This window comes from Amblyomma mixtum, chromosome 10 (assembly GCF_055824585.1).
Source record: "Amblyomma mixtum isolate Tamu chromosome 10, ASM5582458v1, whole genome shotgun sequence".
Taxonomy (NCBI): domain Eukaryota; kingdom Metazoa; phylum Arthropoda; class Arachnida; order Ixodida; family Ixodidae; genus Amblyomma; species Amblyomma mixtum.
The window spans coordinates 19,405,824-19,423,006 of NC_143021.1; the positions used below are offsets into that span (position 1 = coordinate 19,405,824).

Sequence of the window (17,183 nt, forward strand, 5' to 3'; positions counted from 1 at the left end):
GAGTTCGCACCGACGGAGAGGAGGAAGGGTCCGTGTCGGCGCCGCGGCGTCGGGGTGAGTCACGCTGCATGTCGCGACTTGTCCGAGAAAGTCTGGGCCTGCTTTGAGCGTCGGCGAGCGCGCAGCGCTTGTTTAGACAGGCCCGCCAGCGAAATGGGAGCTCCGGCACTACAGCACCACCGCCGCCAGACAATGCGCCACGAAGACGAGCTACTTCCGCGTGGCTCGGATGCGGGGCGCGCTCGTACGCCAGGCTCCTCCAAGTTGTCGTCCGGTGTTCAGCCGCAGGTAGCTCCAGGCCCCTTTCCGTGAACAGGCCCCGCTCGTCAGGACAGGATCACTGCTACGCAGCTTTGTCGCCCAGGTGACTGGATCAGCTTCGCTCGGTCCTTCGGAAGAGCTTGCTTCTCAGCATCGGTCGTTGATCGTTCTGCAGGTTGCCAAGAACCGACCGACAACAGGCAACACCCAACACGAGCAAGTGCCCTCCGTCACCCGTCAAAACACCAGACTTCAATGTCACAAAAAACTCTGCTGGCTATATTTCTGTCCCCTTTTTGTTCCCTCTTCTACAAGAGACACATGTGGGATACAAGACTCGAAAGTAATTAACTCAAACAAAGTGTCAAACACATGAAACACTCGGAATGAAAGGAATGCAAAATAAATTGGCTCTCTTGAGATCACTCGGCCAGAACAACACTCAGCTGAGGCCACAAATGAGGATATCAATTTTTTCCCCGATCTGCGAGCGAACTTGACAGCTGTTCGCGAAGAGACAAAATGTAGGTCACGAGGAGGCGAAGGCAGCCTTGCTTAGAACACACGGCTTAGTGCGTCCACGCCAGCGTTCAACTCGGTTAAACGACACCCGCAACCGCGGAAGCTAATGACTCTGCCTCTTTCGCTGTAGCTGCGCTTTTCTCTCTCTCTCTACTACCGTGGAAGCTAATGTCTCTGCCTCTTTCGCGGTAGACGCGCTTTTCGTTCTCTCTGTACTTGTCTTTCCAGTTTCTACGGGCGGTACAGTACGAGGATGATTGGTTTTCTCTTACTGACGACTTTTCCCGTTCTTTGCGCTTCGCACGACAGTCGCGGTGTTCAATTTACAGTGCGCAACGCTTCCGGTTGGACCGTTATTTCTTTCTCTCTGTTCGTGGTGGCAGGTCAGGCTTTCCACGAGTCTTGACTTTCTCGCGCACCCTTTTGCCTCTCCGCTCGATGTCAGGTTCACATCTACACGGCCTTTTGATTTTACGCCTACTAAGTGGCGTCATCTCGAATCGCGGCTTTCTATCGCGATAACTGTGCTTGGCCGGGCGCTTAGACGGTTTCTTGCAAATTTTCTTGCCCCTGTCACTGCGGCCTCGTACAGTCTTTCGCTTTTTGAGCCGTCCTCGCGTTTTCCCTGTGCGCGCGTGCCGCTTTCTGTGGGAGCGCGGTTTGTCTCGTGACTGCAGCGGAAAGCAAGAGCCCGCATGAGAGCACGTGCCTTTGCGCGTCTCGCTCTCTCTGTGCTGGCGGCAAGATTCACACTTGTCCCGCTCCTTAATTTTTCGCCTCCCGGGCAGCGCTCTCTTGAATCTCGGTTTGGTGCCTTGGTGCACTTTTCCGCGCGAATGTTTGCACGATTTCTTTCTGCAGTTTATTCTACTGCCCAGACCTATGTGCCCCGACACACTTATGCGCTTCGCTTTGCGCGATAGGAATGCCTCGCACATTTCTTTAGCTCTGGTTCTGACGTTAGTTTCAGGGCTGACAACGTGACTGACTTTACTGAAGTCATTTTGCCGGCGACGCTGGCGCTTCCGATGGTGGAAACCCGTTTTCGCGCGTTTGCCCTTTCTCTCCTTTCGGCGGCGACCGTCTTTCGTATGCATTCCTTTCATCTTTCGGCGGCACCACTCTTTCTTTTGCCTGCCTTTCATCGTCTTTCGGTGACAGCTCTCTCTCTCGAGCTTGCCTTTACTGTCCTTTCGGCGGCAGCACTGTTTGTCGGTCACCTTGTGGTGATAGCTCACTTTTCGGAACTGGCTGTTACTTTCCTTCCGGTTGCAGCTTTCTTTCTCGTGCTTTCCTATCATTTTTCGATGGCAATACTGTTTCGCTAGCTGGTTCTTCGAAAGCACATGCTGCTTCCGTAGCCTAGGTTCCTGCTGTCGGACAATACCGCTCTGATTGTCAGCCGATTCACATGTGCTACCTAGATCAGGCCTGTCTTTGGCGCCTTTACTAGCCTCCTCCAAACTGCGTTCTTCCTTGTCAGCGTCTCTGAGTGCGCATTCGTCCTCATCTTTCTCGGACGGGCTGACGTCTACCGCCCCTATGTCGTCTGGAACGTTCTGTTATCCACTGTCGTCCAGCACCTTAGTTTCTTCAGGCGCAGACGAACCAGTGTTTTCTACTGACATTACTGCTGACACGCAGCTCTCGTCCTGCTCCTGACGCGTTTCAGCCAATTTCGGTTGAGGGTCGGCTGTGCACTCAGTCGCGGTGTTCCCGCTACTGCAGCTGCTTTCTGGAATGTCGCAAAGCTCAGAGCAGTGCGAAAGCACGGGACTCGTTTTGCATTCCTCGCCAGAGACACTAACGCACAACTCAGCGTCCGCAAACTCTATATGCGTCCGCATCCGTTGATCGGAAGTCTCAGGTTTCTGCATTTCTGTTGAATGCGATGCACAACGCGGTGTGTCATCCTCGTTTACTTCGCTAGCGTTGGCACTGGCGCTTTCATTAATGTCCAGACGGACGTCCTCTCTGCCCTGTTCGGTAACTTCTCCTGCTTCCGACACGCTAGGAGATTCGCTTTCCGGTAACTCCGCCACAATTTCAATGGGCGAGACCTCTGGAACTGCATCGTCCGATGCTGTGACTACGTTATCCAGTGGTATAGAGGCTTTCTCGGTTGGCGAATGCGGGGCAATTCCCACTGTTACCGCAGAAGTTACATCTGCCAAGTACGGACTACGTTCCTCTGTGCCGCATTGGCAGCTCTGCTCTACAGCTACGCACTCTACCTCTGCGTCACGATCTTCCGACCCTTCAGCATTTTCGAGCCACTCTAAAATGTCGGCTTTAAACTGGTACGGAAAATCGTTACACGATGGGGTGCTATTCTCTCGCAGGTACCTTTGGCGAAGGTCTAGCGGTGACACGTTATATCTCGCCAGTAAGAAGCTTTTCAGCTCATCGTAGTCTGCCAAGCCGTCGTCCAACAGGCGCTTGACATCGTCATACGCTTCGCTGGAAAGCAGGGATACCAACTTCTGTGCCCAACCATTCCGCTCAACGCGCTTTCTCTCGCAGACGCGCTCGAACTCCGCCAAATATTTCGCCATATCTTCGGCGATCACGAAGGGCTGCGGCCTGTCTCTCAGCTGCTGACCGTTAGTCTCATGCAGAGCGGACAATGTTTTATATCTCTCGAAATCGATCTCATGCGCTTCAAGCTCGAGGCCCCTCAGTTTCCTGACGCGAGCACGCCGTTTTATCTCAAGCTGCCTCCGTTCTTTGATCTCATCCCAGGCCTCATTGGCTTCCTCAGCCGTTACATTCTCCTCGCGCATGATCTCAAGAATCGCATGCTTTCGTTTTGCGGGGCCCAAATCAATGCCCAACTCTTCACAAATTTCGATGAGTTCCTTCACTTTGAAGTTCTCCATCGCGCACAATAGCCTCTTGCAGTTTGCCCTTTTCTTAGAATTCCCTTGCCGTTCACTACTATAGCGCTACTAGTATGACACGCGCAAGTAATTCTTTCCAACAACGCCTCGTTTACTCCCTCTGCACTAGCTTTCGTTTCAAAGCGCTCCGACTTGGCTCGAAACTGCAAAGCTCTCTCCAGTGCAACACACAGAGCCCTACTCTAGACTACAATCACGTGTGCTAGAGCAGTCTGGCGAATTGAGGGGAAAACATCAGGCACTCACCGCGCCGAGGTAGCTGACGCCGGTCGATCCCGCAGCTGCCATCCACTGTTGGGACTGAGGCATCCCACCGCTGCCACCACTGTTGGGACTGGGAGTCCGAGCCAAGGAACGGTCGAAGCGACGGTGAGTAAAAGGACGTTTATGTACAGTATGTACAAGGGCTTTTACATGATACAAGGGCCAAGAGCACCACGGGCAGCACAAAGACGAAGGGCGGCCCCGGCGGCGAGCGTAGCTCCGGCGTGATGGCTCTTCTGTTGCCCGTCTGCTGCTCGGGTTGTTGTTGTTGTGACTGAGAGAAGGATGAAGAGGAAATTGCACGGGCCTGCTACTGGCTCGAGCCAAGCCACCACCGCTGCCACGTGCAGATAGAGGAGAGTTAAAAGATCAGAGGAAAGAAAAAAAAAGGAAAGAAAAGACGCGCGTCGCAGCAACAACTGCGTCCGCCGGAGCAGACGCTGCTCAAAAAGAAGCGGCCGAAGCCGCGCTCGCCGAAGCGAGAACAGATACTCCTGCTGCTCGGGTTCAGCGCGGCTCCGCTTTTATAGCCGCTGGTAACGGTTACGGCAGCCAGCCGTTCAAATCCTCCAATCACTGGCCACCATTCAAATTAGACCAATGGTCGAGAGCCGGCGAGCGGCGGAGGAGTTCGCACCGACGGAGAGGAGGAAGGGTCGAGCGGCGGAGGAGTTCGCACCGACGGAGAGGAGGAAGGGTCCGTGTCGGCGCCGCGGCGTCGGGGTGAGTCACGCTGCATGTCGCGACTTGTCCGAGAAAGTCTGGGCCTGCTTTGAGCGTCGGCGAGCGCGCAGCGCTTGTTTAGACAGGCCCGCCAGCGAAATGGGAGCTCCGGCACTACAGCGGTGACGGCTGCGGACATCTACGCCGCGTGTGGCGTCACTCGGTTCCGCGCATGCACAGAACTGGCAAATCTGTGCACCGGCTCACGCGAAGCTCGGCTCCAACCCTCGTAGTGAAGTTTGCGCTTCAAAAATTACAGAAGACACATTGGAAATTCTAAAGTGTGCTTGGCGAAAACCTTGCGGTAAACCCACTGCAGCTTCCCCGCACCGCTTGTAGTGTGGCGGGCTTCCCGCATGTACGGTTTTTATTTTCTTTGGCGACTGCGGTCGCTTTTTTGATTGAAGTGGTTTAGGGGGCAGCTATTTGGCGCTTGTTTCGCGACGTCGCCGTCCCCGTTGCTCGTTCGGCGTTCACTGTGTTCATTGGCGTTGGCATTGGCGTTTTACACTCCGATCACTTTAAAGAAAGGAAGTGCCGCCGCGGTGGCTCAGTGGTTATGGTACTCGGCTGCTGACCCGAAAGACGCGGGTTCGATCCCGGCCGCGGTGGTCGAATTTCTATGGAGGCGAAATTCTAGAGGCCCGTGTACTGTGCGATGTCAGTGCACGTTAAAGGACCCCAGGTGGTCGAAATTTCCGGAGCCCTCCACTACGGCGTCTCTCATAGCCTTAGTCGCTCTGGGACGTTAAACCCCATAAACCAACCAACCAAAGAAAGGAAGTGCGCAAACTGGCTCCCTGGGTCAGTGGACGCCTGAATTGAGCTGTTGAACTGTTGATGCGGCCGTATGAGCCATTGCCTAGCAACCGCCGTTCTGGACACCCGAACCGCACCGTACAGGAAGGGAGGAAGTGGGAGTGAAAGAAGAAATACAAAGAAGGGCCGTAGTGAAGGAAATGAAAATTGTATTTGAGGAAAGGAAATTATGCATTAAGTGTCTCGCATACCTCGGTGGACTCCCGTCATCCGTTTGAAGAGGATGGGAGGAAGTGGGAGCGAGAGAAGAAACAGAAAGAGTGGCCGTAATGGAGAAAATGAATTCGAGGAAAGGAAATTACGAGGAGGTTGGGTCGCTGCGCGGAGGAGAGGCCACAGTTATCCCTAACTGCGAGCACGGGCGGACACTGCGAGCATGAGCCGTTAAAGGCTTTCGCCTTAAAATCCTACGCTTCCACGAGTGCCCCTTACCCACAAACCAAAATAAGCTAACTGCATGTGCTGTGCGATGTCAGTGCCCTTGAAGATCCCCATTCCTGAATCCTCCGCTAAGGCCCCTCTTCCATTTTCTTTTTGCACTCCCACATTCCTCCTGCATTCCTTGCACCTTCCTTGAGGTGCCCGCAGAGTACCGTTAATATTACTGCAGGTTGTCTTTTCCTAAAAAAAACTTTTTTATCCAGATAAAATGAATTTCCGGCGCAATAAAATCCCCGTACGCTGCGGCCCGTGATTGAACAAGCGCACTTTAGTTCAGTTGCCGCACGCTGTAACCTCTGAGGCTCCAGGATGGGCTGTCTTCGTATTCGGTTCCCTTCAAAAACGGCGTTAAATATAGCCAGCCCCTAAGGTGGCCAATTGACGATGACGGGTGCCCACCGAGATATGCAAGACAGTTACTGCGTAATTTTATTGCGAAAGCAATACTACTTGCACTTTCCAGGGTGACCACCATCGTGCCACGGCGGTGACGACCATTGACCTTCATTTGACCTTGATTGCATTAGTTGGATTAGATTGGATTACATGAGGATTACATTACATTGGATTGGACTGGATTGGATTGGACTGGACTGGACTGGATTGGATTTGATTTGATTGGATGAGATGAGATTAGATTAGATTACATTAGATTAGAGTAGATTACATTGGATTGGATTGGATTGGAGTGGATTGCATTGCATTGAATTGGATTTGAATGGAATGGATTGGATTGGATTGGATGGGATTGGATTGGATTGGTTTGGATTGGATTGAATTGTATAACCGATGCATAACCAAAAGTCTAACCACAAGCACCACCACCAGCTACACTACCAGCTGTACCATGGCGTAGGTACGGATATTGCTTTCGCAATTACCGGGCTTAACCAAGCTAAACCACAGCGAATTTTCGTTCCTCAAATACATTTTTCCTTTTCTTCACTACGACCCCTCTTTCTGCTTTCACTCCCACTTCCCCCATCCTCTCGCTTCGGCGAGCGTGGCTTCGGCCGCTTATCTTTTTCAGCAGCGTCCGCTCCGGCGGACGCAGTTGTTGCTCCGACGCGCGTCTTTTCTTAACCTTTTCTCTTTCCTCTGATCTTTTAGCTCTCCTCTATCTGCACGTGGCAGCGGTGGTGGCTTGGCTCTAGCCAGTAGGCAGGCCCGTGCAATTTCCTTTTCATCCTTCCCTCAGTCACAACAACACAACAACATCCTCTACAAACGGATGGCGGGTGTTCCCCAAGATATGTGAGACAGCTACTGCGTAATTTCCTTTCCTCAAATACAATTTTAATTTCTTCACTACGGCCCCTCTTCCTCTTTCTTTTTTCGCTCCCACTTCCTCCCTTCCTCTAAGGTGCGGTTCGGGTGTCCACCGAGATGACAGAATTGCTGCACCATTTCCTTTCCTCCAAAAGCGTTGCGTTCAAAGGGCAAGGCATCGCTCCGAACGGGATGTTGGGGTTCCATGGACTCCCTGTTCCGCTACAACACGCTATCGCGTTCCACTCCTAAAGGCGAAGTTTTAGTGTCATTAGTTAGCAATTAATTAGGAATGAGTAATTGACCAGTAATTGACCATTAATAAGTAATTTGACATCGTTTAGTAATTAGCAATATGTGTGACGTCATTCTGTGGTGACGTCAAAAGTGCCACACAGAGAGTCAAAGTGGTGCGGAACACGTTTGCGCCTCTACACACTTTAGACAGCCAAACTGCCCCATGATTTTTAAGGCGAAAGCCTTTAATGCCTCCTACTGTCGTTAGCAGCCGCGTCGGCAGCCGTGTCGGCAAATCTATCCGCCTTTCGGCGCCACTGCTTAAAAAGAAACTGCGCCGAGGGTGGGAATCGAACCAGGGCCTTTGCATTTGAAGCGGAGGCGCTACCACTCCGTCACGAAGGCTCAAGGTTCGAGCGTGAATGAAGGCGCATGTAGTGAACGCATGGGGTTCATAAATAGAATAAAAGTCAAAAAGAGGAAATATAAGAAAAAATAAGAAAATTAACAAAAATAAAAAATAAATATGATATGAAAATAAAAATAAAAACGATAAAAATAAGAAAAGGAGGAAAGAAAAAAATATGGAAAATAAAAAGTAAATAAAAACAAACTGCGCCAGGAAACGCTTTCGCCTTGCAGCACTTTAGATAGCCAAAGTGCCCCCTGAATTTTACTTTTATTTTTTAAGTATGAGAGTTCGCAAATGGGCAGGTTTACAGAGAGGAGTTGGTTAAATACTGCGATATATACAAATACAGGAAAAATTTTACAATAAAAGCAACAAATAACGGGATGTGAACAGTATACAGGTACTGCTCTTAAGCGTGCATTACATAACAGCAGGTTGGTAGCTCGTACCCCAGTACGGAATTTGTATTTGCTCGGTCGCATGTCACAGTGCACAGAGTGGCAAAAATATATATGAAACACACGAAGTGATTGCACGTATTGAGTAATAAACATTGCTGACACAACATAACTGGCAGTACGCAATGTAGTATACGGCCGGCAGAAGTAATGAAGTTTGGTTGATCATTGCAAGAGATGAAGGCAGGCGACTCTTTTGAAGTGCGGTGAATGAACAAACCGGGGAATGTTTTAGTATTACATGTAAATGTGCAAACTTTGTGAATTTGATCTAAGCGTACGCATGTGAAGGTGGAATCAGCATTTCATGACATCATATATCGTGGTAAAAAATAAGCCAACGCTAAAGCAGCGATCGAATATCGAGTGTTAACATATCTAACATAGGTAGCTGGTTCGAATCCCTGCCGTGAGCGACAGACTGAGTAAGTTTATGCAGCACGGAACGCGAAATCGTATGCCACCGTCTCGAACACACTGTGACAAGTAGTGTAGCGGCGATCTTCATATGAAGATTCGTGGAGACGTGGAATTGGGGGTACATAGGTCGCCGGTTCGAATCCCTGCCATGAGGTAGGCTTTAATTTAACTAGTAAGTTTGTGGTCCACTAAGGGCTGAATCGTGCGACACGATCTGGAACATTGTGCAGCAAATGTTTTGCCCATAAATTTTACACGAATGTTGGGACGAAGTGGCCCCACTTTGACTCCTTCAAGAAAGGGGTATATGTACCGGGTGCCCGTGCAACACCGGGCAACACTACGAAAACACTATATAACATCGGGCTTGCAGGGACCTTCGCAAGAATCTTTACACCAGCAACCTGCCAGAACTCCCTGGCATGACTTATCAGGTTTAAAAACAGCCTCAAATTTTTCAGCTTGGGTAGCCAATCGGGTACACATGATGGTGATTTCATCACTTCCAGAAATGTATGTACATTCTCCCGAAAATACATGCAGGCTGGTCGTGCGTCAGGATGGCAGTAACAACCCGCCATTCGGAGGCGCCACAGCCCGGTTTGGCCAAATAGGAAACCATCCTCATTTTAGCGGGAAAAATATCACCGCCTGTTGTTATTTCATTCCATTGTGCAACCACCTCAGGTTACCATGGCAACCACTAGGATAATATGTTATTGCCACTGAGGCCACTATCTTGGATTCTAGAAACAGCATAACTCGGAAGTTCGAAACGCGACTAGCAGAGCGAACTCTAAAAATCTTATAAACAGACAGCCGTGCTACCTTACGACGGGATGTAAAAGGCAAGACGATTAGGTTAGATTTCACTGTAGATATGCTGGAAGTGCGATGACAGAGAAAATGAAACGAGCGGGATTGTTTTGAATTATCTCTATATGGTTTGTCAGATCATTAATACCTGGGTCCCAAAGTGATGATGCATACTCGAGTTGTGGACGGACAAGTGTTTAGTAGAAGAGAAGTTTAGTGCCAGCATCGGCGGAATGAAAGTTGCGTTTTAAGTATCCTAGCACGCGGTTAGCTTTGCACACGATGAAGTCGACAGTTTTCCGGCATAGGAAAGAAGTGATGTGAATGCCCAGGTATTTGCATATCATGACAGGTTAAAAAACGATACCGTTGAGGTGAGTTGAGGTAAATTGCTAGTCTTTCAGGATACGCCCATGACTTCAAATTTCTTTGCGTTGAGCGCCTTTTGCTATGCCTGGCACCAAGAGGAGATAACATTATTAGCAGGTTGAATTGCATGGGCGTCAGCGTCGGTTGTTATTTCGCGGAAGAGAACACCGCCATCTACATATAAGCGAGTGGATGAGGCAACACGGTCAGGTAGGTTATTAAAGAAAATTAAGAAAATTCCCGAAGGCGGTCCCTTACGAAACGCCGCAAAGGACGGGGTGCAGACACGAGTTAATGCTATTGGCTGTTACAAATTCCTGACGTTCTGTTAGAAAGTAGTGAAGCCACCTTAGTACGTTAGAATCAACCCCAATCATGCGGAATTGTAGCAATAAATTTATCGAATGCCTTCGCGAAGTCTAAGAAAATGCAGTCTGATATGGAACGACGATCAAGAATTGCATGTAACCTATGAATGAATAAAAGAATGTGTGTCTCGCATGGATATTACTTGTGAAAACCATGTTGTGCAGGATGAAAAACTGAGTTCTTCTAAGAAATTTACTACTTCGAAGAATAGCACGCGTTCTGTAATTTTAAAGGAGATGCTCGTGGTTGAAATATGGCGGTAGTTATGAGGTGAGTGCCTATTTCTGGATTTTTCGGCTGGAATCACCTTCACGATCTTCAAGTCCTTCGCCGTCGTACCATCATCTAAGGATTGCAGGAATACTTTAGATGTAATAATTGAGGAATATGTTGTAGTGTATTTTAAACATTTTGTGTAAATTGAGCCAATGGCGGCGGATGAAAATTATTTCTATTTGTCGATAATTTTCGATATTCATTTTCGAGATATCGTCCTTGAGCGGGCGTTTCTGCGGCAGCATGTAGTGTTATGGTGAGACACAGTTCCAATAAAGCGAATACGAGGGTTAAAGTACACAGCAGGTGTTGTGTGCGTCGGCTGGGGCGTAGGTAGACGAGAGGGCTTTATTACAGCGCCCCTTCAGGACCACTCCATATGCAACAGGGTTGTTGCCGCAATCAGTATTACCGAAGTCAGAATCATCGATAGCAAGCAGTACTGAATCCCTCGTAAAAATGAGTGCTTGGTTGCATCCTGAGTGCAGCTTTTCGCGACGGTCACGGATGGGCGACGATATCTAAATAAAGAAATAACTTCATTGTTAGCGAGGAGACGCAGGCACCACCTTAGTAAATAGCAAGAGACATCACGGAGCTGTGATAAAAATGCGCTGCTCTGAAGGTCAGCTTTGCTGCACCGCATACCGCACGCACCTGGACAGCAAAGGCAGAGCCTTCCTTCGCCACTGCTCCGTGCGAAATGAGCGCGCAGGAAGAAGGCACAACATTATTTAGCTAATCACTATTACGACAAACGCGATGTTTACCTGGGCCACTCGGTATCATGCGGGTTTGGCAAAGGTTTCCTGATTGTTGCGCGAAAACGTGGATACGAAGGCTAGTTGGTTGTTAAATCGATCAGAAAATAAAAAATATAGGGCTACAACAATATGGAACACAGAGGCCAGATATAAAGCACTGTTGCTATTGGTTCATTCGTCTCTGTTTGCTTCTGTGTAGTTATTGCGCCGTTCAGCCAATTCCCACAGTTTAGCGAAAGCGGCATACCTGCGCATGGAGCTTGGACTTGTTTCTCAAAGAGGCGCCAAACTTCGGTCGGTCGCATGGCGTCGGTTGACACGCACCGGTTTCGGCTTGATCCTGGTACAGGTTACTGCAGGTGGTGCTGGGATGCTCCGCTGGAGGCAACAGTAGTCAATTGCGGTTTCGCTGCTTGCTTCCCAATGCGTGAATACTATTTGGCTAGGATTCGCGCTATGACGGGCGCCGTGGTGGACGGCTCATGGCAATTTCGACCACCTGGGGCAGTATTTTATCGGCTATCCATTTTTCATTGTCCATTTCGCGTCCGTTTGGTTCTTTTTCATCGGTCGCTTGCTCAATTTGTCATTGGTCCCTCGCGGGGGAAGCCACCAGTCCACCATTCCTAATGGGTGATCCGCTTCCCGCAGGCGCTTGAAAGCCGTGGGTATATACGAGTGACAAACTGCGGAGGACAAAACGGATGCGAAGTGGGTAATGTAAAATGGACAACTTATAAAATACTGCCCCCTGCAGTTCTTTAACATGCGCCTACATCGCACAGTACACGGGCCTCTAGAATTTCGCCTCCATCGAAATGCGACTGCGGCGGCTCAGGCTGCGACCCGCGCCTTTCGGGTCAGCAAGTGAGCACTACAACCACAGAGCTACCGCGACGGCTTTCTTACAGTATGTCTGCTGGGCAAGACTGCCCGGCGCTCGGGCCTCACCGGAGCGTGCGTCTTAAGCACGGTTTTTTGAGAGAAAAATGCAATATATCGAAAATAAATGTTACATATGGAAGACTTACAGCCGTGACTACCAGCTGCACCTTTTCTGGATTTTACAGTGCCTCATAAAAGACGGCGCAGTTACAGCACCGCAGACGACAATGGCCACGACCGTAAGTGTCGCTTGCCCGTTGCCTTACAATCAAGGTAGGAACAGTCCGAATCGCTATCTCCTATTCGTAGCAGCCTGTAACGTGAATGACATTCGGAGCCAGATCTAGGCCACTTCTGCTCACAACACTACGCCGCGGATGAGTCCCATGCAAACCATGTTGCCGAGCGCCTTGACGATTCTTGGGGAATAATTAATTTTTTGACTACACTGTTACTACCGCAAACGCCCTAGAAGGCCCGAAGTGCAGCTGCAGTTATCCAGATTGCAGTCATGCGTCGGTGGAGGAGGCCGTTGAATGAAGCGAAGCTTATGATAGCGCTGACAGGAGCTAGCCCGAGCTCACAACAACCACAAGTGCAACCGTCGACCCTATAATAGAAACTCTGATGGATTCGGTTTGGTTTGGTTTATGGGGTTTAACGTCCCAAAGCGACTCAGGCTATGAGAGACGCCGTAGTGAAGGGCTCCGGAAATTTCGACCACCTGGGGTTCTTTAACGTGCACTGACATGGCACAGTACAAGATGTCAGTGGATTCGTTCTTGAGGTTGGAACCTTGAAGAGATGATTAGAAGGAAAAAGGCCGCTGAGGAATTCCTACTGCCGGCGCCTGTGCATATTTTTGACTCATTCGTGCTTATGGCAGTGATTTTCATTCCTTCGTTGTGAGAATGACTGTCAGCCAAACTACGTCAAAAGCAGGAAAAATGCGTCTCCATGCATGTCCCTCTAAATAACACACCGTCCTACGGCACCCGCGGGAACCTTGTCTTGGCAGATTTCATAATCTAGTCAGGCTAACTTCGGACACTGCTATACATGGCTTGTTTTGCTATCTATTTCATCACCATAAGGAACCATAGCTTGCCTGCTTTGAGCATTGCATGCCCTGCCTGGCTGCATTCCTTTTTACTGATTCCACCAATGATATAATTGACTAGGGTGTGTTTGCTTACCGACTCCACTCCTGTATGTTAATGGGGCTCCTACATTTCCCCTTTTTTGATACTTAACTGTGCTCAGCTGAAATGAATTTCAAACCTTAATTTCCACTTACTCGAGAAAAATTTAACAAATGGGTCTATCAGCTTCCTGAACATCACCGAACTAAGGTTCCTCACATTCTTGAATAGAACGTGAATGAAGAACACTGGAAGGCACTTACTCACGTATGCAATGCTAGTCCCAAAATCTATGCTGACGTCGCCTGCGCGAACACGAGGAGCGAAAGCGGCGGCTTTGCTATAGCCCTTCTGATGGCCAAGACAACGACAGCTGTTGTGTAGCTGTGGCATGTGGGGTTTTAACGTCCTTAAGCTGCAGACTGGCTTTAAAGGAATTCCTTGAAGAGTGCTCCAGATCTGGTTCGGCTACGTGAATTTTAGTCTATAGAGAGTTTTAGTATAGCATTAGCGTGATAACGGACAGAAGGGAAATTACGTTAGCGTGCCGCAAGCAACTTATCCTCACGGACCGTTTTAGTATAGCGTTCTGAAAACGTTAAACGCGATCTGCTTGACTTGGCGAAAGGTCTTTCTAAAATGGTTGCTACTGCCGCTAACTTGTCAAAGTATAATATTTCAGGGCCTTTTACGCCAATTATTACAGCAGCGCTTATTTTGGCCTGCAAAATGACCTGGACATTGAAATAAAATTAAATAAACGTAAAACAGTGAGGCCATCTAGGCAAGGCAATGCTAACTACAAACCGTTCGAGCAAGAGTATTTTCCATCACATGACGTCTAATGTTAAAAAAACTTGTAAATTTAATATAAACTTTGGTGTTACATCATTTAAGTACATAAAACACTGCGACAAAGCTCCAAATCTATTTTTGTTTCGTTCCGGACGTCTGTGTTATGTTTCGGGCGGTTGCAGACGGTAGCAGTGCAGCTTGAGCAGTGAGGCTTGAGAGCTCCAGAATCGGCAGCGTATCACAAAAAAAGGGCTGAATTGCAGCTGAACCTTATCGCCGGAGCAAGGTAAGTCATAGGGAAAAGCAGCAACACCAGTAGTTGCCGGTAAACATGCCGACCGGAATCGCAAGGACTGCTCAATCAGCTGAAGGGGGCGACTCTCGCTTGGAAGGACGCCGCCGTGTTTTCACCCTAAGGGCGCAAAAGCCGCAGCGCTAACTTCTGAAAATTGCGTGCGTACGCTAACGCTATTTCCCCGTTAGGGTTCTGCGCATGCGCACTCTGGACCCGCTATTCCCCTATGCACGCAATTGCGCAAGGTTCGCAATACTAAAACTATCTAATGGTAGCTCTGGATGGGGTACCGCTGGCCGAAATACTCATTTAATGGCTGAATGTTAGAGCTATTTAAGTGACTACTGAGGTGCTGCTCCCTCTGCTGTGAAAAGCACTATGCATTTTAATTGAAGCTAACCGTAAGCCTCTTAGACATCCATTGTAACAGAACCACTCACTGACCTATCCCTCAGCGCATGTAAGAGAGAGGCCCGTAGATGGGCTTCTTGACAACAAAAAGTGAAAAAAGTGAACGCGTTTAACAACCACGTTAATCTGGAAACCCGCCCCAAACACACCTCTTCTTGACGCTCGTATACACTTGGCCCTTCCGGCATAGTTCTGTCCACTCTTTAGCACCGCTGTTCGAGCCCCCGAACAACAATCCTTTGATTAAAGAGGAAAATCGGGCTAGTTGGAACATATTAATTTTGTGTCGCAGAGACAGGAGTGCAAACACCACAGGTGGGCGTTGGTGTGTGAGCTCTGAAGTGGCCCTTGATCCCTATGTTGATACGTTTTCTTGCGGTATCACAGAAAATAAAAACTAGGCGCGACGGAGCTGCCACTGTCGCTTCTGAGCCTTGCAGGTAGAAGCACAGTCTGGGATTATTTTAACTCGATAACGTTAAAGGCTCCGTAACGCAGAAAATCCAGCGTCGGCGTTGTGAGCGAAAAATCATGACCATGACCCTGGCAGGTGTTGCCAAGACAGCGACCTATGAGGCAGGTCACGTGACCTTGCGGCGTAATCACAACCTGCCCGCCGGATAGCAGGCAAACTGTCTACCGTGGTGGGTGGCAATCAAATTAATGATTGGTCGCTCAGGAAGAGCAACCTGGGCCGCACAGGGCCCACCGCTGGGAGCACCTGCCATCGCAGGGTAGTGGTGCATCGCTTAACCGTTGCGGCGCTGCGCCAGGATGGGTATGCGTACACCCAGGTCTCTATGACGGTAAAGTAGAGAATGGCTTTCTGGATATATGATAATTACCCGTTGTTATACACTTAAGGCAGCGCTTAAATGTCCCCTCCAACTTTTTTTTTGTGTGCCACTTATTACAAAATGTCTCCCAATCGTAGACGCACTGCCGTCCATGTCTCTGTTTCCCCAAGGCTTTCAACCTTCCCCAGCGGCGTGTCATCGAGCGTGGAAGAGCCCCGAACAGAAGTTTTGGTTACGGAGGCTTTGACAGAGAGCCAGTGACACCAGCTTTGTTCGTGGCAGCTGGGTGCCTAAAACTGGGCAAAGCAGATGTGTCGAAACACCCCTGACGCAAAACGAAGCTAACAGCAAACTTCACCTACCACCCTTCAGGAAGAAGCCTCGATCAGCGTGGCCCCCACTGACCACGTGTACAAACTTGCGAGCAGGGTCACGTCCACAGCACCCATCTTCGCCGCAGAAATCAGCAGCACTCACCCGTCGGTCGTCGAGGCAGTGGCTGGCTGTCCCTTTGAACTGGTGCCGACTCGGCCGAGGCGGTAGCCTGCAGAGGACGCCGCTGGGACGCTACTGCCGAGCTGGGTGCCTCCACGCTGCCAGCAACAGGACAACCGCCTTCCGTAGGGGGGACCTCGAGAGGCCGTGAGGAGCGACGCTGGGCCATGGCTGCGAGGCGTCGCCGCTAATGGCTGTCTTCTTCTGGGCTGGCGCGTGGCCGCAGGCGCGAGAGCATCTGCTTCTTGTTCTCCATTCGTCTTCGTCTTCCACTACGGGAATGACTGCGAGAGAGAGGTAAAGAGAGAGAGAAAGAGAAGGTCTTTAATTGAAAAACAGAGAATTTAGCCGGCGTTTAAATCCGCTGACTAGCTACTCTGCATGGGGAAGGGATTCGGGGAGCGAAAGATGGTACAAGAGGTGTATGAAATGGCATGAGAAAGACCACTGCTCAGGGAACGTGCAGTGAGAATACTGAGCGGAGGAACCAGAGTTTTCCTAAAAAAGCAATGTCTTCTAATTGAACAAATCAACAGTTTATAGCGCGTCTCTCCCTCTTATAGGCAACGGGAATTCGTTCGGAGTCGCTGCAATCGCTTAGTAGCCAGCGCCACCCTTGAGCAGCGGTGAGAGTATTGCAGGATGGCTCCGGCGCAGGCCGAGGTAAAGATGGCCTGAAGCCCATTCGGTCCGCAAGTAAACAAGTACAAGGACTGGTCACAAGAGTAGATAATAAACATAGGGGAATGAAGGAGCAAGATTCGTGCCGCATAGTGCAAGCCTTCATGATCAGCCCCATTACATACTCTCTACCCAGGGTAAGAAACATACTCTCTACCCAGGGTAAGGTACATTACATACTCGCCCCAGGGTAAGAAAGGTAGAATCGATAAATCCGACCATTCGAACTGTCTACAAAGCAGTTCTAGGGCTGCCCAGATACACCAAAAAAACTGAAAAGCTACCGGAGCTGGGCTGAAAGAGATGATAAAGGCGCATAAGGAAGCACAAATATTAAGGCTCTCAGCCTCCACTGCAGGTCG

The 17,183-nt window shown here is 49.6% G+C and overlaps 1 protein-coding gene across 1 annotated transcript in view; it reads right to left on the reverse strand.

Moving 5' to 3' along the window:
* Window positions 1-16,309, reverse strand: part of LOC149325284 (uncharacterized) — a 39,079-nt gene extending 22,770 nt beyond the window's left edge. Inside the window, exon 1 of the mRNA XM_089564221.1 lies at window positions 16,123-16,309. Coding sequence (XP_089420347.1) covers window positions 16,123-16,309 — 187 coding nt within the window. The remainder of the gene's footprint in view (window positions 1-16,122) is intronic.
* Window positions 16,310-17,183: the final 874 nt, after the last annotated feature.